Source organism: Leopardus geoffroyi, chromosome A2 (genome assembly GCF_018350155.1).
Source record: "Leopardus geoffroyi isolate Oge1 chromosome A2, O.geoffroyi_Oge1_pat1.0, whole genome shotgun sequence".
NCBI lineage: Eukaryota > Metazoa > Chordata > Mammalia > Carnivora > Felidae > Leopardus > Leopardus geoffroyi.
Genome location: NC_059331.1, coordinates 151,124,699 through 151,145,283, shown reverse-complemented (window position 1 = coordinate 151,145,283; position 20,585 = coordinate 151,124,699). Strand labels below are relative to the sequence as shown.

The window sequence follows — 20,585 nt, the reverse complement described above, 5'->3', positions numbered from 1 at the left end:
CAGTGGTTGTGGGTCACTTGTGGTTTTATTAATTTATTAACTAGACTCAGCATTCAATTCTGAAAACAACCTGAACTTTGAGGTTCAAGAAAATCACAGAATTTTAGAGTTAGAGGAAGCGTAAAGGTCATCTGGCCCCCCTTCCAATTGTATAGAGGAGCGCACCGGATTGATTGCCTCCTGTGATGTGGAGCTCACTACTTGTCCATGTAGGGATGTTTGCCTGTTAGGAACCTGTTTGTAGAAACCTCTGTATAATTATTACTTGCTAATCTTAGCTTCGCCCTTTGAGCTATGTCGAATAAGGCTTCTTATTAGGACACTTCCTATCTTTCCATGCGAAGCACTCACTGTTCATTCTTCTCTCTCCCCTCCACTCTTTTTGCCATATGATGTGATTTCTAGACCCCTCACCATCCTGCACCCCTTCTCTGTGGGACATTCTGGTTTTTTAATTCTTCTGTTACAATTGATATGCTAAATTTGAGTGTACAACTCAGATTGTGTGCTCTTACCAATAGCAAATGCAGTTAGTTGTGTGATCACTTCCTGTGATTTTAATGATGCATAGCTTTTAATTTAGTAGAAAATGACATTGGCTTTTTTAATAAACCACGTTGCTTTGTTAGCATATTTGAAGCATCTAGTCTTTTTCTCACTGTTGCCACACCAGAGCTCTCTTTCTTTTTCACTAGTGAATAAGCAAACAAAAAACAAAAGCTGTGTTATTAACTTAGCAATAAAAATGATCAGGCCTTCCTGTTTTAAATGTTATTTATATGTAACATTGTAAGTTTCAATCCCATCAGCATTTTGCCCACTTGTGATGGGTCATTGTAACTGAAATGTTCGTGGCATTATAGGTGGTAAAGTGTATGGTGATGCGCTCTCTGTGCTTTTATGAATCTGGAGGCAAAATGTAAGAAACAAGTGGACATAACTCTAAAACCACAGCTCCCAACTCTTCTGGGGTGTCCGTTACAATAGTACCTGAGGGCAGCTCCCCCCTGGCTCATGCTGCCTGCGCTTTTGCTCCCTCCTTCCCTCCAGCCATGTGGGCACCCACTCAGACTGCGGTCATCACAGAGATAACCTCTCATTGGCTGTAATGTAAAGAAAGCAAACTTCTGTATTTGTCATTCTTATTAATATCAAATTACTTCCTAGCTACTGAGCCGTCAGTGACAGCTGCCCCTGGGGCTGTGTCCCCGGATTGTATGGGGATGAAGGACAAGGGGGTCCTCTTCCACGACCCTTGTTGTATGATTTTATGTGTTATGAGGGCCTGTCTTCTGGGTGGCTTTATTTTTACTTCAGGTGAGACCAGATTACTGGAATTTGTGTCCTGCCCCATTTGGATGACCACCTGGTAAACACTATTCAGGCCAGTGAAAATTCTGTCTTTCTCCAGAGAGAAATGCAAGGGCAAAATGATGGAACATAGGTTAAAATATCTCTTCTGGGGGTGCCTGGGTGGCTCAGTCGGTTGAGCGTCCGACTTCTGCTCAGGTCATGATCTCGCGGTCTGTGAGTTCGAGCCCTGCGTTGGGCTCTGGGCTGACAGCTCAGAGCCTGGAGCCTGCTTCATATTCTGGGTCTCCCTCTCTCTCTCTCTCTCTCTCTGCCCTCTCCGGCTCATGCTGTCTCTCTCTGTCTCTCAAAAATAAATAAACACTAAAAAAAAAATTTAAAATATCTCTTCTGAACTGTAGGAGACAGGTGGGTTGTGATAGAATATGACAGAATTTAATCTGGGCCATTTGGACTGTTCTATAACTCTGGCAGTTGCGACTTTGATGAGGTTTGCTCTTACAACTGTGGATTACCAGTATTATCACAGTAAACATTATTGGAGTTATGTACGTTTGTAGCGAGACACAAGTTTACTTTAACCTACTTATTAAAGTGTTTTGTGGAGAGCTGCATTCATCAGCTTTTAGCACCTTATATTTTGTTGGTGTTGTTCACCCTTCTTTAGTGAATAACTGAGATCTATTTGAGGGAGAAGCTCTCTTTAAGCAGGATCTGACAGGTCACGTGTAGGTCCATAGCTCTCTTGCTGTAAACTACCCTATCATGAAGAAGGTAGTTCTTCTTAATTTGTCGTAGTGCCTTCTGTTAACACCTGTTGAAATTTTCATTTTGGAGTATGGTCCAGCCCTTACCTGATGATCTACTGGACAGCTCCCCTGCCATCTTGACTTGGCAAGCACTGCCTTTGGACTTCTTAATGTTGCATTTCCTGTCCTTGCTGGGGAAGCACTACACGTGGCTTTTGTGCCAGCTAAGGGAATTTGAAGTCCATCCCAAGCCTCTCTATTCTATCAATATGGGCTAATTGAACGCTCTTAAGACTTAGCACTGAAAAGGGAAAAGACACCATTTCTCCTATATAGTGGGCAAGTAAGGGAAGAAAAAGAGTGCCACAGAGTACCTGCCTGCCCTCTGTAGCATTTCCCCCCCTTCGTCTCCAGGCTGGATCCCCTGTGGTCCGTGTACTTCCAGGGCATGAATGCAGTAGTATATGGATTTTTTTCCCTTTTCTTCTGAGATATCCAGTGTAAAGATCTCTTGGTCAGGTTGATTAATCTGTCAAAACTGCATAATAAGTTGTTCCAGGCTTTTTGAGACTTCCTCACTTGCCCGGATCCCATTATTTTGGAAAATAGCTGTCAACCTGGGAAACTGATCTTCCTTCTCCTTCCACTGCTTATGTAGCTAGCTCTAGGGTTGCCAAAGCCACCTTTTATTCAGAAAACATGGCCTCGACTGCCGAGTTTTTTGGTCTTTTCTATCAAAATGTTAGAACTTTTAGAGATATATTTTGGAGCTCTCCTTTTCTAAATTTGAGCCCTCTTTTTCTCTTGATAAATGTCTATTTTATCTTTTTAAAAAAACTGGCTGTTTATTGATCATTTATAGTGTCTTTTTAGTCTCTGTTTCATTAATTTTAATTCTGATCTTTATTATTTCCTTTTTCTAACTTTGGGCCTCATTTGTTTTTCTAGTTCCTAAGGAGACTGTTCATTTAAGATCTTTCTTTTTTCTTAATATAAGCATTTATTGCTATGCACTTCCCTCTTAGAACTACTTTGGCTGCATCTCATAGGATTTGGTATGTTGTGTTTCCATTTTCATTTGTCTCAAGATATTTTTTTAATTTCTCTTCCGATTTATTCTTCGATCCATTGATCAGGAACATGTTTAATCATCACATATTTGTGAATTTTTAAATTTGCTTCTTGTAATTGATTTGTGGTTTGATACTGTTGTGATGCTTGATATGATTTCAGTCTTCTTAAATTTGTTAAGACTTGTTTTGTGGCATAACATGATCTATCCTGGAAATGTTCCGTGTGCTTAAGAATGATGTGTATTCTGCTTCTGTTGGATGGAATATTCTATGTCTTTTAAGTCCATCTGATATAATGTATAGTTCAAGTGCAATGTTTCCTTATTGATTTTCTCTCTGGATGGTATCTCTATTGTGGAAAGGCAGGTACTGAAGTCCCTAACTATTATGCATTGCTGCCTATTTCTCCCTAATGTTTGCTTTATATATTTGCTCCTTTATATATTTATGCTCATCTGTTGGTGCATAAATACTTAAAAGTATCATATCCTCTTACTGGATCGACCCCTTTAGCATTACGTAATAACCTTCTTTGTCTCTTATTACAGTCTTTTGCTTAAAGTCTATTTTGTCTGATGCAAGCATAGCCACGCCTGTGGAATTCTTCAGTCTGATTTGCCCTGTTGATTGGAGATAGAGGAATCAATGGATTGGTGTAATGAGGCCTGGCACCATTGTGTCACGTCTCAGGGAGTGAGTACTGCCCCCCCGGGACCATGTGAAGTACGCCATGGTTTCAAGACCTCTTTGTTAACAGTTATCTTGACCACCTCTTACTTCTGGGCAGGTAAGAGAAGTCTTCTCCCACTTTCTAAAGCTGCGGAACCTCTTCCGTGTTCCATGAACCATGGGTTACTTCTCAGAAATGGATAGAAATGGAGAAGGGCCTTGTCTTTGTTAGCTCTGGAATTATGATATTTCTTCTTATCTTTTTTACTCACTGTCACTTTTTTTTGTGCTCTTTTCATGATATCGCTTTCATTAGGTTTCTTAGAGCATGGGGTTTGCCGTCAGATTTGGGCGTGAATTCCACCTCTGTCTAGTTTTCCCTACACGAGCAGTAACTTAAGCCTCAGTTCCTTGTGTTAAAATAATGCCCTCATCTCTATTTTAAGGGGACATTTGTAAAATTCTTAGTTCTTTTTCTTTTTTTTTTTTTTTTATGTCTACCTATTTTTGAGAGAGAGACAGAGCACCAGTGGGAGAGGGGCAGAGAGAGAGGGAAACACAGAATCTAATGCGGGCTCTAGGCTCTGAGTTGTGAGCACAGACCCTGACGTGGGGCTCAAACCCACAAACTGTGAGATCATGACCTGAGCTGAAGTTGGATGCTTAACTGACTGAGCCACCCAGGTGCCCCAAGTTCTTAGTTCTTATTAGCATGGTGCCTTGCCTATGGTAAACATTCAATGAATAACATGTATTGGTTATTGTTACTGTTGGTTTTCTTCTTAGGTTATTTCTTTTATCTTGAGTGAGAACCCTACTTCTCTCAGAATAAGGCAGAATGTGGAGAGTCAAATACTTTTCCCTAGAAGAAAGTTCTGTCTCAAGCAGAAGTTGATACCCCTGACGATCACCTCAGTCAGAAAAACAGAAATAACGGGGCGCCTGGGTGGCGCAGTCGGTTAAGCGTCCGACTTCAGCCAGGTCACGATCTCACGGTCTGTGAGTTCGAGCCCCGCGTCGGGCTCTGGGCTGATGGCTCAGAGCCTGGAGCCTGTTTCCGATTCTGTGTCTCCCTCTCTCTCTGCCCCTCCCCCGTTCATGCTCTGTCTCTCTCTATCCCAAAAATAAATAAACGTTGAAAAAAAAAAATTAAAAAAAAAATAAAAATAAAAAAAAGAAAAACAGAAATAACAAATACCCGGAAGGTCAGCCTCAGTTAGGCTCTACATGAACTAATAGTTCTTTAAAATTTCCTTTTTAACTCTTCTGATGACTCCAGGGTTCCAAGGAGTCTGTGTTAATCATTTTATTTATTTATTATTTTAAAGAAATGTTTAAGATTATTTATTTATTTTGAGAGAGAGAGAGAGAGACAGTGCAAGTGGAGGAGGGGCAGAGAGAGAGAGGGAGAGAGAGAATTCCAAGTAGGCTCCATGCTGCCAATGCAGAGCCTGACGCAGGGCTTGAACTCACGAAACCGCGAGATCATGACCTGAACCGAAACCAAGAGTTGGACACTTAACTGACTGAGCCACCCAGGCAGTCCTGTGTTAATCATTTTAAGTTGTTTAGCGTTAACATAAAAAATAACAAACGGGGTGCCTGGGTGGCTGAGTCGGTTGAGCATCTGATCTCAGCTCGGGTCTTGATCTCAGGGTCATGAGTTCAAGGTCTATGTGGGGCTCCACGCTGGGCATGAAGCCTACTTAAAAAAATAATAAGTAGAAGTAGAAAACAACAAGTGGACTTTGGTTAAGCTTATACTCTTAAGACTTAAGACTTAGGTCTTATGTGCAAATGACTTGCAGGTTTCAGGTCTAAAATCTGAGTGGCTGTTTGCATCCAAATCCCTTTGCTAAGAATATAAAATAAGGCAGAGGAAGGAGCAGTTTTGAACATCACACTTTGTGGGAATAAGGTTGGGAAAAACCCAGCCAGATAATCTGGAAAGATGATGTGGTGACAACTCCTTTTAAAAAGGCTCTAGATTCTGCGTCTCCCTCTCTCTGACCCTCCCCTGTTTATGCTGTCTCTCCGTGTCTAAAAAATAAATAAAACATTTAAAAAAAAAAAAAATTAAAAAGGGTCTAGAGGGACGCCTGGGTGGCTCAGTCAGTTAAGTGTCTGACTTTGGCTCAGGTCATGATCTCACGGTCTGTGAGTTAAAGCCCTGCATTGGGCTCTGTGCTGACAGCTCAGCCTGGAGTCTGCTTCAGATTCTGTGTCTCCCTCTCTCTTCCCCTCCCCTGCTCTCTCTCTTTCTCAAAAATAAATAAATATTAATAAATAAATAAATAAATAAAAATTAAGAGGCTGTAGATTACGAATCTTCTCTCCATGGAAGCAGGGTGAGGATTATTGAATTCATTTGCTATATAGCCTTGGTGGACTTTATCACTCTTGTCATGAAAATGGGCCAGAAGATGCCAGTTTCTTTCCTGCCAGTTTCTTATCTTGTTCATAGGTCCTTGAGTTTCCAACAATTTCTGTTAAGAATTTCTGGTTGCCTAGTAATCATTTCCACATACCTCGGTATTTAACATTAGCTGGCTTAGTCATTAGGTTGGCCCAAAACAAGAGCGGGTATCGTGTTCATTTTTGCCTCCAGGGAGGTGATTGTATGTTGCATACATTTTTTTGTATTGTCCAAACATACGGTTGCTTGAAGACGTTTACAACATAGGACCTGACTTGCCTCATGATCATCACTTAGGATGCACTGGTCTCCTCCCCCTTCACTAAAGTTAATTGTTCTGATTAGAGGAAGGAAATGTGTGCGTCTGTCTCCAGGTGATGCTTATGGCAGGCTGAGGAGTGCTGGCGACTTACCTCCTAAAACAGGGAGAACAGAAAGGGGGGCGTCCACACTGCTCGTGCTCCACTCTGGACTTAGCCCGTAGGCTGAGATCGGAGCATTCTGGCCGGGAGGACCCTTTCCCGGGAGCTGTGGGCTGAAGGAGCTGCTCCCTGGCTTCTGCCTCCCTCTCCCCCCAGCGGAGGTGCCGTGGCCTGGGCGCAGGCAGCAAGTGACTTCTTATAGCCCGCATGTCGCCCTGTAGACCGCGAAGGGAAGGGACCCGGCGTGCGGGCCCAAGGACGGGAAGAGCCTCTTCGGCGGGCTGGCCTCTGGGGAGTCCAGCTGGTCCCAGCACCGGCAGCGGCGCCTGCAGGATCACGGCAAAGAAAGGAAGGAGCTTCTGTCTATGACTTTGCAGGTATGGCTCAGTCTTGGCATCACACGAGTGCCTGCAAGGGACATCCCCGTGGCTACCGTTGGGGGCCACGGAAGGAGGTGGGGTGGTGCAGAGCCTGCCCGTACCTCTCTTGACTTCTACGTAATATGGCTAGCGTGTCAGAGGCTCTGGGAGGCTTGGCAGGAGAGGCCTGTTTCCCTTGGTTTAGGCCAGAATCACCCAGCCTTGCTCCTTCACAGCCTCCCTTTCTCCTGCATTGCCTGCTGGAGATGCTGCGCTGACACACGGTGGTGCGGCCCCGGGCCGTTGCCACGCTAAACCCCGGGACTCTCCTCACCCTGGAAATGGGTCGGAGTCTACTCTTTGTGGCAGTAAAGCTGCTTCTCCTTCTGTCACCTACTCCAAATTGAAAGGAGAAACCCAAGGGGTTTACTGGCTGAGTCATCCTGTTGACCATTTATCTCGTGATCGGGACTACTTTTAAAAGCATTGCTGCCGGTTACCAGCCCTGTGCCGGTTCCAATTTAATGGCATAGACCCTTAAGCCTCTGATCTCAGATTGTCCTCTTCTGACACCGTAGGATTAAAGGCACACCTGAGCCCGGCCGCTCCCGGAAGGCACCTGTCTGAGCTCAGAGGTCTCTCTTCCTCTGTTATTTTTGTGCTGTAGACCCGTGGTTTCTGCTACCCTTGGGAGCCAAGGGGCTGGTGGAGATTGCCCTGGCTGATGCCGCCTGGCCTGGGTTATGTGTGGGTGAAAGGCTAGTAGTCATGGCGGTCAGCATTTAGTGCACCAGGGAGGCAGAGACCAGGGCAGTTGCGGACGTGCCAGGTGGCAGAGGGGCAGGTGCCTTCTGGTGCCCGGCCTTGTTCCGGCCTCTGCTGCTGTCCTTGAGTCTCTATCTTTATGCCCGGCCAGTCACCTCAGTCTCTTGGTACCTCCTTTTCAGGAGGAGGTGCGGGTAGGTATGGGGGAGATGCTGGTGAGGGGCTAGGCTTGCCTCTGATCTGGTTTCACATCTGAGTCCTGCCCATTGCCAGCTCTTGACCTTGGGTAAGTTATTTAACTTCTGCTTTCAGTCTTTAGTTTCCACAGTTATTAAATGGGGTTAATCATAGGATCTCAGGTGGTTTCAGGAAGGATTAAATGAGAATCAAATGTGGTCACACAGTGCTTGGCACCTAGTAGGTTCTCACTAATTTTTATTGTTGGCCAGTCCTGGGTCCTGTCAGCTGTGACAGGCAGAGGGTACCCATGGCCCACTACTCCCTCAGCAGGGTCTCTAGACAGGGGCCATCAGCAGAGCGGGAACCTGCCTCCTGGGGCAAGCTGGGTGCTGCTCTTGGCGTTCGGAGCTCTTTCTACAGGTCTACAGACCCTGTACCCACTGAGAGCCCCCCCGCCAGCGTGCCGTAGCCCGGCATCCTAGATGTCCTGCAGCGTGTCCCCGAATGGCTGGGCCCAGTGCAGACCCTTCGCAGGTAACTCGTCCCCACTTTGCCTGTCACAGAGTGCAGAGAAGAAGCCTGAAACTAGTGGCCCGGAGGCCGAGTCCTGCCCAGAGCTCCACGTGGAGGCGCTGGAGACATTGACGCGGGCTTCCGCGGCAAGCGCCGAGGGAGGAGGGGTCCGTCCTGAGCAGCCGTTCATTGTGCTGGGGCAGGAGGAGTACGGGGAGCACCACTCCTCCATCATGCACTGCAGGTGGGTGGGGGTCTGGGGGCAAGGCCCCGGCAGGAAAGTGCTGACTGGGGCGGGGGCTGGTCTCCCTGGGAAGCCTGGGTTATGAGGCTGTGTGTGCGAAGGTGTGGCAGACAGGAGGTACACGTGGTGGGCTGGTCCCTGAAGGACTGTGGCCGTCCCTCCAGAGTCACAGGAGGGCTGGACAGCTGCCCTTGGCCTGGGCAGCCTCTCTGTCCTCTCTAGCTGTGGGACTCTGGAGTCTCAGGAATAGGCTACCTTTTATTGGAACTCCCTAAGACTTCATTTTAATTTGCCTCACGTTTGTACTTTTAGGTAAATATTTATCATGTACAAGTTTTTAGTCACACGTGGTAAAAGCTTGACCTTTATAAGAAGCCCTCACGGAAGGTAGTTTTCAGACAATGAGTGTCCTCCCTGCCCCGGGAGCCGATGGCTCTGGAGTGTGATGCAGGAGGCACCCCAGTGCTCGGGGCCAGGGCCGTGCCTACCTTCCCTGCTGTTCTGTCCCCGTTGTGGACCACAGGGCTCAGCACATACTAGGTCCTTTGTAAGCAGTTCCTGGGCGACCAAACACATGAATACTTCTAGAAGTAGTCCACACCCATCCTTGGTGTGTAGGCAGTTTGAGAAACAGTTGAGAAGTCAGCAAAGCAATCTGGGCACTAGCTGAAGAGGACGGTGCGCTGAAGCAAGTATGGTAACAGCTTCCTTCGCCCTTCCGTCTTAGAGTGGACTGCTCGGGGAGGAGGGTCGCCAGCTTAGACGTGGATGGGGTCATCAAAGTATGGTCCTTCAATCCCATCATGCAGACCAAAGCGTCCTCCATTTCCAAGTCACCACTGCTCTCTCTGGAGTGGGCCACCAAACGGGACAGGCTGGTGAGTGACGAGCGATGCGTACCTCATTGCGGTCTAAGTGAGGAGTTTCCAAGGCCATCACCAGCTTCTGGCACCAGTGGCTGAGCCGAGGCAGCTAGGCCAGACCCCTCCCTTCTCTCTTCCTGGGAGTCGGGGGGGCACACATCCAGACTGTCCGATCAGGGCTCCTGCTTGGGGGCGGCAGGGAAGCTATTGGATTAGCAAGAATTGAAATCAGATGGTTGTGGGACCTGCGGGACGCTCCTGCCAGTTGGTGAGAGTCTCTCCTGCCCCCTGCTCTCCCCTCTCAGCTCCTGTCGTCTGTCCCCTCTGACAGCCCAGCACAGATGTTCCCAGCTGCCCCTCCTCCTGCAAGACCCCTCCCCGGGCCAGGCCCTCTGGGAAGTGGCTGAAGCTGGTGGGGATGGTGTCCTATTTGGGGTCCCCACACGTCTGCTACAGTGCTGTTAGTACAGCGCTCTTTTTCTTTCTGGACGTTTTTAATACTTGAGAGAGGATTTGCAGTTGAAGAGGTCAAGTTGATTTAAGTGTTTTCTTTCCTTGTATTCTGTTTTGAGGAGATGATGGAAGGCAGCCCAAGAGGCAAACCTCATTGTTTTTTTAAATAATTTTTGACAACCTGCAGGGATTATCCTTATGCTACTAGGATCTCAGGACTTAGCCTATACAAGTGTTATCTGCCAGTGTGAATTTGAAGTTAGAATATAGGTAATATTCCTGGGGGACACCCTCAGACCTGCCTCTGGTTCTTCTTCTGGCATTACCCATTATTATCTTTTAAGCTTTTTACCCAATCAGTCACAAATGCCTGAAGGCAAGGATAGCCTCTTGTATTTTTCCTGGAGACCTTTACAGGCCCAGAGCCAGAGCTGTCTCCAGAACATACAAACGGGGCCTCACCCAGGCCCGGCAGGCTGCTGGTGGTGGCGGGTAGATGAGGGAGAAGGAAGGACGGGAACAACTGACATTTAAAACTGACAGGGAGCGAAGATCAGAGCATCTCATTTAATCAGCCGGCACCTTTCCAGGTGTATCTGAGGTGATCTCTCTTTCTCTCCCAGTTCATAGATGCCTTCTGTAGTTTTGTTTCTGTTCAAGGTCACCTCTAAGGTTTTCACGTAATTTTTTTTTAATTTTTCAAATCTTTATTTTTGAGAGAGAGAGAGAGACAGAGAGAGACAGAGAGAGAGAGACAGAGCGTGAGCAGGGGAGGGGCAGAGAGAGGAAGACACAGAATCCAAAGCAGGCTCCAGGCTCTGAGCTGTCAACACAGGGCCGGACGCAGGGCTCAGACTCATGGACTGCGAGATTGTGACCTGAGCTAAAGTCAGATGCTTAACCAACTGAGCCACCCAGGCGCCCCGGTCTTCATGTAATTTTTAAATGAGGTCCGGTGTAGCCAGATATCACCTGGTTGCGTGGAGGTGTGTTTGAGTGGGCCTCGCCAGGGGCGCCTGGGTGGCTCAGTCGGTTAAGCGGCCGACTTCGGCTCAGGTCACAATCTCACGGTCCGTGAGTTCGAGCCCCGCGTCAGGCTCTGTGCTGACTGCTCAGAGCCTGGAGCCTGTTTCAGATTCTGTGTCTCCCTCTGTCTCTTCCCCTCCCCCGTTCATGCTCTGTCTCTCTCTGTCTCAAAAATAAATAAGTGTTAAAAAAAAAAATAAGTGGGCCTCGCCCCTACTGCCTGCCCAGACCTGCCCCTCACAGGAGTGGGCCCAGCCCCGCAGTGCTCCTCCCTGACACACTCCCCGCCCCCCCCCCCCCCCCCCCCCCCGTGCTGTCCTTCGTGCCTCCTGCCCCTTCTCAATTCTAGCTCCTGCTGGGCAGTGGTGTGGGGACAGTGCGTCTTTATGACACAGAAGCCAAGAAGAATCTCTGTGAGATCAGCATCAACGACGACATGCCCAGGTGAGCGGGAGGCCACTGCCCACCCCTGCCGTGCTCTGTGGGGGGGGGGGGGGGGCTGCTTCTCCGCCAGGCCTTTTGGCCCGTCTTCTGTGGCAGGACCAGCCTCCGGGGGCCGGCGGAGTGCTGACCCAGCCCTGCGTGTGTTGCAGAATCCTGTCTCTTGCGTGCAGCCCCAACGGGGCCTCTTTCGTCTGTTCGGCCGCGGCTCCGAGCCTCGCTTCCCAGGTGGACTTCTCGGCTCCAGATACCGGCAGCAAGGGTACTGACCAGGTTCCTGGCAAGCTGCTGCTGTGGGACACGAAAACCATGAAGCAGCAGGTGCAGGCCCTGCCCCTGTGGGTCTCCCCGTGGGTCTGTGTGGGGCCACACTCCGGGCTCGCTCTCCTGTCTTTCCGAGGAGCCGCCTCCTCTCTTTGCTCTGGTCTCCTCTGATTTTGATTTGTGAGGCGGGTTCGAAGTGGAAGTGTTGAAAAGCAGTAACACTCGGGTTGGGCAGCTTGCTAGTGACTTAAGTCATTGAGAATTGTGCCCCCGGCTGAGAAGTCATACGCAGCCTATCAGAGGGCCCTTGCGGCTTATAAAATTTGTTTACTTTTGTTTATATTGAAAAGCTTTAAAACTTTTTGAGCGGTTGTGGTTCACAACAAAATTGGGAGGAAGGTACAGAGGTCTCCTACATGCCCCCTGCCCCCACGTAGACACACCCCTACTGCGTCCCCCACCAGAGCATCTGCAGTGACCGCCTAATCCCCTAAAGTTCAGAGTTGATCTCAGGCCTCAGTCTTGGTGTTGTACGTTCTCAGGGATTGGACAAATGTATGAGGACAGGTACCTGCCACTGTAGTATCACACAGGCTGTTTTCACTGCCTAAAAACCCTCTGTGCACCTCCCATTTGTCCTACCACGTCCCCCCAAACCCTGGCAGCCGCTGACCTTTATACTGTCCCCGTAGCTTTGCGGTTTCCATAATGCCATGTAGCTGGGATCTTACGGCATTTTCGCATTACCTTCTCTCGCTTATTATTAGGCATTCGAGTGGCTTAGTTTTTAGGACACAGATGTGGACTCTCTTTCTGATTCCGTTGGCTTAGTATTTCATAAAAATGACAGCAGCAGCTGAAAGAGGTGAGGACACATGTATGTTCTTGAGAAGTGACAGCCACGTGAAAGCTGACTTGTGGGCCACGTGGCCCACCTTCCTCAGGAGCCAAGGATGGTTCCCACCTAAAGTGGCGGGTTCCCGCACCTGTGACCCTCAGCCCCTAGAGAGAGAAAGGATGTGTAAACTCACACATTTAAAAGGCGGTGATGTTGCTCATTAAAATTAGTTTTGGGACACAAACATGGCATGGCCCTTGCCTCGAACAAACGGTTTTCTGATGTCACTGGACACTGGGAAGGGTCCCTGTTCTGTAGACGGGCCGTGTTCCGAGGGTCCAGTTCGCACCTCCCTGCGTCTGCCTGTAGAAATGGTGTATGTTCCCAGCAAGGGGTCTCCCTGGAGCTCAGGTTTCAGGGCCACACCTGAATTCTTGACCACCGTGTCCTGCCACGTCTGTTCTCCTCTCTAGTTTTCCTCATCTTGCCAGATGTGCTACACTTAGAAACGGGTGCCTCTCTGGAGCCGTCCTTCTCCCTCACTCCACGTGGTCAGTCCGTGAGCAGACGGCCCCACCTCCAGAGTGTTTCTGCCCACTTCTCTGCACTTCCAGGGATGCACCCTAGACTCGCACCCCCGGCCCTCCCACCGGAGGGAATGGCAGACCCTGTGGCATGTCACACCGCTCCATTCTTCCAGATTTCCCACCCACACTGGCCCAGGGCCTTGCACGGTCTGCCGTCCCCGCCCTTCGGCCTCGTGGAGTGTCCTGCGGCCACAGGCCCTACCCACGTGCTCTCCCCTCTCTAGAGAGTTCTTATCCCACTCAGTCTGGCAGACATCTGTCCTCCAGTGTCTCTTAGATGCTTTCCCTTCTCCAGTTTAATTAGATCCTTCTTAATCTCGTTCTTTTCCTCAAAAGCACTTCCCGTAATTTTATGTTCACTTGTTATCTTCAGAGTTTTAATGAAATACTGAGTACGTACAAAAGAATGTTGCAATCGAAGGCGTATAGGGTAATGAGAAGAGAAGCTGTAACGTGAACCCGTACATATTGTCACAGTTTGAAAGTGGAACCTTCAACACTTTTTATGCTCTTTTGTGCCCTTTGCATTCTTGGCCCCCTTGCCCTTGCAGACAACCTATTTTGAATTTCAGGTTGTTACTGTTTTACAATTTCCAATTTAGTTAGTTGTTTTTTGTTTTGGTTTTTGTTTGTAACTAGCTCCAGTTCTCCCTGGACCCCGAGCCCATTGCCATCAACTGCACGGCCTTCAATCACAATGGGAACCTGCTGGTCACAGGGGCGGCTGATGGTGTCATCCGCCTGTTTGGTAAGTGGGTGTGCTCACAGCAGTCTGGTCCCCTCCTCCGGTGTCTCAGAGAAGAGAGTTGGGTTTTTGCCGGCTAGACTAGAGGCTACTGCAGAAGCCCAATTCAAGATGCTTGAAATAGAGCTTAACTTTGGTCCGAGTCTGCTCTTTTCAAAACCTCCGGAACCAGTCACCTTGCACGCGGTCAGTGTCGGCCTCGGGAGTGCTGGGGCTCAGCAGTCCTTGAGTCCGGACTGTTTGATTCGAGTCCTATGGCCTGAGTGAGATCCAGGAGGACACGTGAGAGTAATGCCATGCTGTCCGCTTGGCGTGGCTCGTGCGTTCTCCTGGTAAAGGTGTGTTGCCGTTTGAGGATCCCCGAGGCAGACCTGCCACTGGAGACTCCGGGTCAGAGAGTCTGGGAGGGAACTAGGGACTGTGTCCAGCAGATCCCCCAAGCGCCCTGGTGGGAAGTTACCTAGGAAGCGGTGGGAGGCCTCCTAGGAAGGATTTGTGTGTCCCCCTCAACTTCTGGGCTCCCCAGAGGAGCTCAGGCTCTGCCAAGAGATTCCTGAACCTCATTTTTGACCCAGTGTTAAAGCTTCTATTTTACATTTGTTAAACAGACGATTAATACATTGGTGGAGAGAACTAGCAAACCGAAAGGCCTTTTTGGCAGGGCTCAGCTCCGAGATACCTGTAGTTTCCAGGAGGCCCTCTGCCTCCACAACAGCTTCTGCCCTTCTGTCAGGGGCGGATGCCTCCCCGGGGCCCGGGCGGGGGTCTTAGCGGCACCTCATTGCCTCAGATATGCAGCAGCACGAGTGCGCCATGAGCTGGAAGGCCCACTGCGGGGAGGTCTATTCTGTGGAGTTCAGTTACGACGAGAACACCGTGTACAGTATCGGCGAGGACGGGAAGGTAGGTGGGAGCGGATTTGGATTGGGAACTTCCCTTCTGCTGGGTTAGCCATCTGAGATTCCAGAGAGCACCAGAGAAGCATGGGGGGTGAGATGAATCCTGACCATGCCCTTTACTGGCACTGTGACCTTGGGCCCCTCTCTGCCTCACCGTGTCCTGTGTGTAATAGGGCTATAGTAGTAACCAGTCTGCTAGGACCGTTGTGAGGTTTGCACAAGTTTAGTGGGAGCTGGCGGTTATGAAAGGGAAGAACGCAGCCTCCCTCCTTGTAGCAGAAGTGACTCTTCCCACTACAGGTGCATTAGCGGCGTCCAGATTAGGGCCGGGCTGTGCTGCATTGACCTTGGTGGTTGGGTGGTCACAGCATCACGTGTAGAGTTTGCTTCCTAGAGTCAGTGCCGATAGGCCTGAGTGGAGTCAAGAAAGGTAAAATAAGCCGGGGATAAAAGCAAAGAGAAGTGCCCCCTTGTCTATTCTTTCTGGAAAGACACATTAGGACCTGTGGAAAGGGAGCTGGGGGTGGGAGGCAGGAAGGCAGAAGTGGGAGAAAGTCTTGGTTTTCATGTGTACCCTCCGGTACATTTGGATTTTATACGATGTACCTGTAGTATTCATTGAAAACTGTAATTACAAAATAAGTCCTTCATTTGAAAACTGTGGGAAGGGAGTTTTAAATTAAAGCTTGACTTCCTATTTATGTGAGTAGGACTCTCAGGTAAGAGGTGGTCAGACGGGCCCGTCCGTAATGTAGGCTAAAGGATTATATACACTATAGTGCGTGAAGCTAGTTGATGATGATACTGCACGTGTTCAGTTGATAACAATGCGGGGACATCGGGGAGATATTTGGGATGTGTCCTCTCTTCGCTTCTAAGTCAGAAAGATCTGGTTGGGTTCTAACCCTAGAAACAACAACAACAATCGCAGTAATAGTCATGATTGCTTGGAGCATTCCCCTGATTCAGAGACAGGAACCCAAACGACGGCAGCTGCCTGCCCTTTTCCTCTCCTGGAGTCAGGCCAGAGAGAAAGCCCAGGCTCTCATGTGAAGTTACAGACTCTTTCTAGATGTTCTTCTCTGAAAGAATGTTTAAGTTGTGTTGGGCAGGGATGCACTGAGGGGTCATCCCGCCACCTTTCCTGGTGGGCTGTAGACCCACGGCCTCTGCTCTGGGATCCACCTTTGCTCCTCCTCCCGGGCTGGGTGCCGGGGAGCCACGGCCAGCTCCTGCTGGAAGAGCATTCAGGTTGTGCTTTGTGGTTGCAGTTCATCCAGTGGAACATCCACAAGAGTGGCCTGAAGGTGTCTGAGTACACCCTCCCTGCCGACGCCACGGGCCCCTTTGTGCTGTCAGGTTACAGCGGCTACAAGCAGGTTCAAGTTCCCCGGGGCCGACTGTTCGCTTTTGACTCGGAGGGAAATTACATGCTGACGTGTTCTGCCACGGGCGGAGTCATCTACAAGGTACCGGGGGTGGGGGGGGGCTGTCACGGTGGGCAGGGAGGTCCCCCCTGGAGGTCTGGGCCAGGCTGAGCATGGGCCTCCATCCCTCTCCCTGCCCTGTGTGGCCCCAGAGAAGCCTCTGACCCCAGATGGATAGCTCCTGGGGTCTGCTTGCTGCAGGCCGGGCAAGGGGGCTGATTCTCAACTCAGGAGTGGGGACAGAGTATGGTACACCCGTCCTTTTCTCTGCTTGTCCATTTGCAGATTCTGGACCTTTTCTGCTTTTGTTCCTTGGGAATAATACCTATTCTAGAAAACATGAAGAAATAGGGAGAAGGGTTGGAAAGAGTGTTGGGTTGGGGAACATGCCTCACACAAGCAAGAGCTTTCTGTGGTCTGCTTTAGTTACTCTAATGTGGTATAGATTTATTAGTTTATTGGGGATCCCATGGATCATGGATATTCCAGTCCCATGGCCAAAGCAGAAATCTGGGGGTGTGATTGATCACAGTATGATGTAAGTTGTCCGCTTTGGTTTTGTCCCTCAGTTTATACGCTTGTTTTAATTCTTGTGTCCGAGTTTCTCTGGCTCATGTACTTTGTAAAATATAATTGTATGAATTTATAAACGTCTTGTATTTTACTAATATTATCAAACAGACTAGTGATGAGGATTTGAGTTGTAGCCTAAGCATATGTTTATGGTAACCACACAAACCAATTCTTAGCCTCACTGTTAACTCTTTGCCTAACGGTGGTATTTAGGCTGTAGGGATAGAGTCACAGGTGGAATGTCCTCTGCTTGGGGGCTCTCCATGCCCTCATTGCCATGGCTCACCAGTCAGTGGACCGCACGTGGTGTGGACAGAAGCTGTGCGCAGTTATTGGTCTAGGCGCTGTGGAGTGCACGTGGGGGAGAGAACGCAATCCTGTTCTTCTGGGATTCACACTCGAGACACCACCACCAGGGACAGGGCAGTGTTGGGGTTCTGAGGGGAGGGAGCTGGGCAGGGGCCGAGTCCTCAGGGAAGATCCCCTGGCAGGTTGTGGGGGGTGGTCTATGGATTTGAGGCCAGAGGAGAGACAGGGAGGAAGGCAGGCCTTGGGGCCCCACAGAGATAAAGGCACGTGAGAGCACTCGAATGGGATGGGGTGTAAGGAGGACTCTGGAGATGTAGTGTCAGGAGCCTTCTAGACTGTTGGCTTGGAGCGTGGCCCTGGGACATCTGGGTTTACCATCAGTGAGGCTCCTCTTTTCCACACATGATGTGTCTAGTGGCTCTTGGCCTTCTTAAAATTAGCTCTGCAGTTTCTTGTAATTGCTGTTGGGAGATGCTGTAAAAAATAAGAGCTTTCTGTTTGCAAGCCTAATTGTAGTTTATTTAAAAATTGAGTTTCAGTTAGGTTATACTTCGCTCTCTGTATGATTTTATGTGTGTTGCATGTGTTTGTGTATTTGTAACGATGAGCCTTTGTCACTTGTTATTTGTCCTGATCAGCCTTTGTCATTTGTCCCAATCAGCCTTTGTCATTTGTCCCAAATGCCTCCTCCTCTCCTGTCCTCCTGCAGCTGGGTGGGGATGAGACGGTTCTGGGTTTCTGCCTGAGCCTGGGTGGCCACTAAGCCTCTGTGGTCACTATGGCCTGATGATTTGCAGTCAGACGTGCCCTGTAACCAATTAATGGGTCCGAAGATTTCCCTCTGTACAATTTTTGAAATGCCAGTTATGGGGTCTAATTTACTTAAGGAATATAATGAACTTTGGATCCTGTTTTTATGATCTTTAAACAACTTATGATTTAAATTTATTTTTTTATTTTTGTATTCGATATTTATTTATTTTGTAAACAACTTATGACTTTTAAAGATGTTTTCTCCACAAAGGCCAGAGACTTCTGCGTCCTACTCCTGGGTGTTATCCATAGCCGGATTAATCATTATTCATCATGTTCCTGGCTTCCCCTTCCTCGTTACCTGCTGACTCTTCATAGCTGTGGGCTTGGTGTGAGAGGGGGAGCCTATGCATGTGTCCTCAGGGGCCTGCCTGTGCCAGCACTGTGCTGGGCACTGCAGCTTGCATTCCTGCGGGAAGCAAATGGGCAGCTGAGCAGCAGATCCAGGATCTAATGCTGGGGAGCGGTAAACCATGTAGGAAAAGAACTGGGCGGGGGGTGCCGGTTAAAGGTGGCAGAGAAAATTCTCTGGTCCTTGAGAACGTATGATCTTGTTTTCCACCTGAGACGAAGGAGTAACTATAGTTGAGGTAGGGAAGGCGCTTCCTGGCCCAAGAAATTAAACTGAGATCTTCTGGAAAGGTGGGCATGTGTGCCCGGGCACGTCCTCAGATTGGGGTAGCAGGCACCAGGCTCGAGGCAGTTTGGTGAATAAAGTAGTTGTGTTTGTGAACAGTGCCTGCTGACGCCGCCTCTCTTGTCTTGCAGCTGGGTGGGGATGAGAAGGTTCTGGAGAGCTGCTTGAGCCTGGGTGGCCACCGAGCCCCCGTGGTCACTGTGGACTGGAGCACCGCCATGGACTGTGGGACGTGCCTCACTGCCTCCATGGATGGCAAGATCAAGCTGACCACCCTCCTGGCGCATAAACTCTGATGGGGCCCAATCCGAGGGACACCCACGGAAGCAGTATTATTCTGGGGGGTGTGGGGAGATGGGACGGGAAGACAGGGCAGTCTGCTTCCACTCCTTGCCAGTGCGGGGAGTCTTCAGGGAGAGACTGGACGGGAGCCGCACGGAGCTGTGGCACGAGTGCCCCGGAGACCCACAGGCTGGGCTGTGCCGCAGGCCTGCTCCGGGGGCAGGAGGAGAGCTCGCGAAGCAGGAGAAGCATCGTGATGGCTGCTCTGTTGGCCCAGGAGAGATTGACAGTATTTTGTATATATTTGCTCGTTTTTCATCACTTTTTTAAAAAAAGAATGCTCTCGCGGTCACCTGGTATCTCTTTCTGGAACATGTGTGTGCAGCAGAGCGTGTCCCTTCACCCCTTGTCCTTGAAGAGGCACATGTTCCCGCAGGGAACCGGTCAGCGGCAAGCCTCCCCTACGCGCCCACTGCTGCAGGGCTGAGCCTTGGGGGAGGTTTGCTCCGCCTTCGGGGTAGGACAGCCTCTCCCGCACCCCGCTGGCCAGGTGTGGCATGTGCTGTTCTGTTTCTTTGAGCTCCAGTCAGGTCACAGCGTTCCTTTTCTTCCCTGCGTCGGTGGAGCTTCTCGGGATGAGGTTAGGGTCCCAGGCTTCTGCTCCCGGCTGCCTTCTGCACTCGGTTTCCCTGTCCCTCTGCCACTGGGGCTCCTGTCAGTTCTGTCAACTTCATATCCTTGAGGTTGACCGGAGCCCGGTGCCAGCTCCCTCTGCTGGTGAATGGCGAGAGCACCGGAGCGGGTCTCCCTAGCTTGCTTTTCCATCTGAGGCGGGCCAGGCGTGGGCCTGTTACCTACTTATGGAAAATCGGGAAGAAGTTGGTGCTGACGCCTTGGCACCCTTCTGCTGGGATGTGGAGGAAAGTAGGTATTTATGTGGCTCCATTATGAGAGAACACCAGAGACTGAGAAGTAGTGACTTACACATTTTTACCTATTTCTACCTTGGTGACCCTCTACTCAAATGAAGAAAACCAAGACTCTCCATTTACAGTTTCCCCATCTTCTGCACTGAAACAGCAAATTGTTCACGTCTCCCAGCGATGCTGTAGGACGTTTAAGAAGCAGTCATGTGTTTCGTTCGAGTGAGAACATGGGCCTGTTGAACTTCAAAGTTTTGTCTCACTTTCTATCTTGTACCCATTCTCTCTCGTCAGTACGGTCTCCACTGCTACCGAAACGTCTTCAAGGATTGCAAAGAAACACTTGAAAAGCTGTGTCTTCTGTCTTTTCCTTTATGCTCTGGGCATTTGTTTTCAGTTCAGTTTAGGATTGTGTGGGTTTCCACAGCACTGCCTAAAAACACAAAACCCAAACCCTTTTGAAATGAGCAAATACGGAAACCTGCCCCCTCCTGGCCTGCTTTTCCCCAGTCTTCGCGCCATCCTGAGGGCTCGTCAGGATGCATTCACCCTGGCCTTCCTCCCGGTCGCACCCATACCCCCTCCAGGATGGGCTTTCGTCCTCCAGTAAAACGTGTCAAAACTTGAAATTTCCCTTCTTCACAATAGCTGCTTGGCACCTACCCAGAAGCCCAGCAAGACCCCTCCCCTTATTTGGGGCAAGGGCAGGGTAGCAGGGAAGCCATCAAGCCAGTCCAGCCTCGGGTCCTGGAGCCTGTGTCCCTGGCGCAGGTGTGGACCCCGGCTCTGGCCCAGGCTGCACGC

General features: G+C 49.6%; 1 protein-coding gene across 1 annotated transcript in view; it reads left to right on the top strand.

The window, feature by feature from the left end:
• WDR91 (WD repeat domain 91) overlaps positions 1 to 20,135 on the top strand; it is a 28,969-nt gene extending 8,834 nt beyond the window's left edge. The window contains exons 7-15 of the mRNA XM_045495744.1: positions 6,862 to 7,017; positions 8,508 to 8,701; positions 9,429 to 9,579; positions 11,393 to 11,487; positions 11,637 to 11,805; positions 13,813 to 13,921; positions 14,709 to 14,821; positions 16,089 to 16,286; positions 18,708 to 20,135. Of these exons, the coding sequence (XP_045351700.1) occupies positions 6,862 to 7,017; positions 8,508 to 8,701; positions 9,429 to 9,579; positions 11,393 to 11,487; positions 11,637 to 11,805; positions 13,813 to 13,921; positions 14,709 to 14,821; positions 16,089 to 16,286; positions 18,708 to 18,872 (1,350 nt within the window). The 3' untranslated portion in view covers positions 18,873 to 20,135. The remainder of the gene's footprint in view (positions 1 to 6,861; positions 7,018 to 8,507; positions 8,702 to 9,428; positions 9,580 to 11,392; positions 11,488 to 11,636; positions 11,806 to 13,812; positions 13,922 to 14,708; positions 14,822 to 16,088; positions 16,287 to 18,707) is intronic.
• The last annotated feature ends 450 nt before the right edge of the window (positions 20,136 to 20,585 follow it).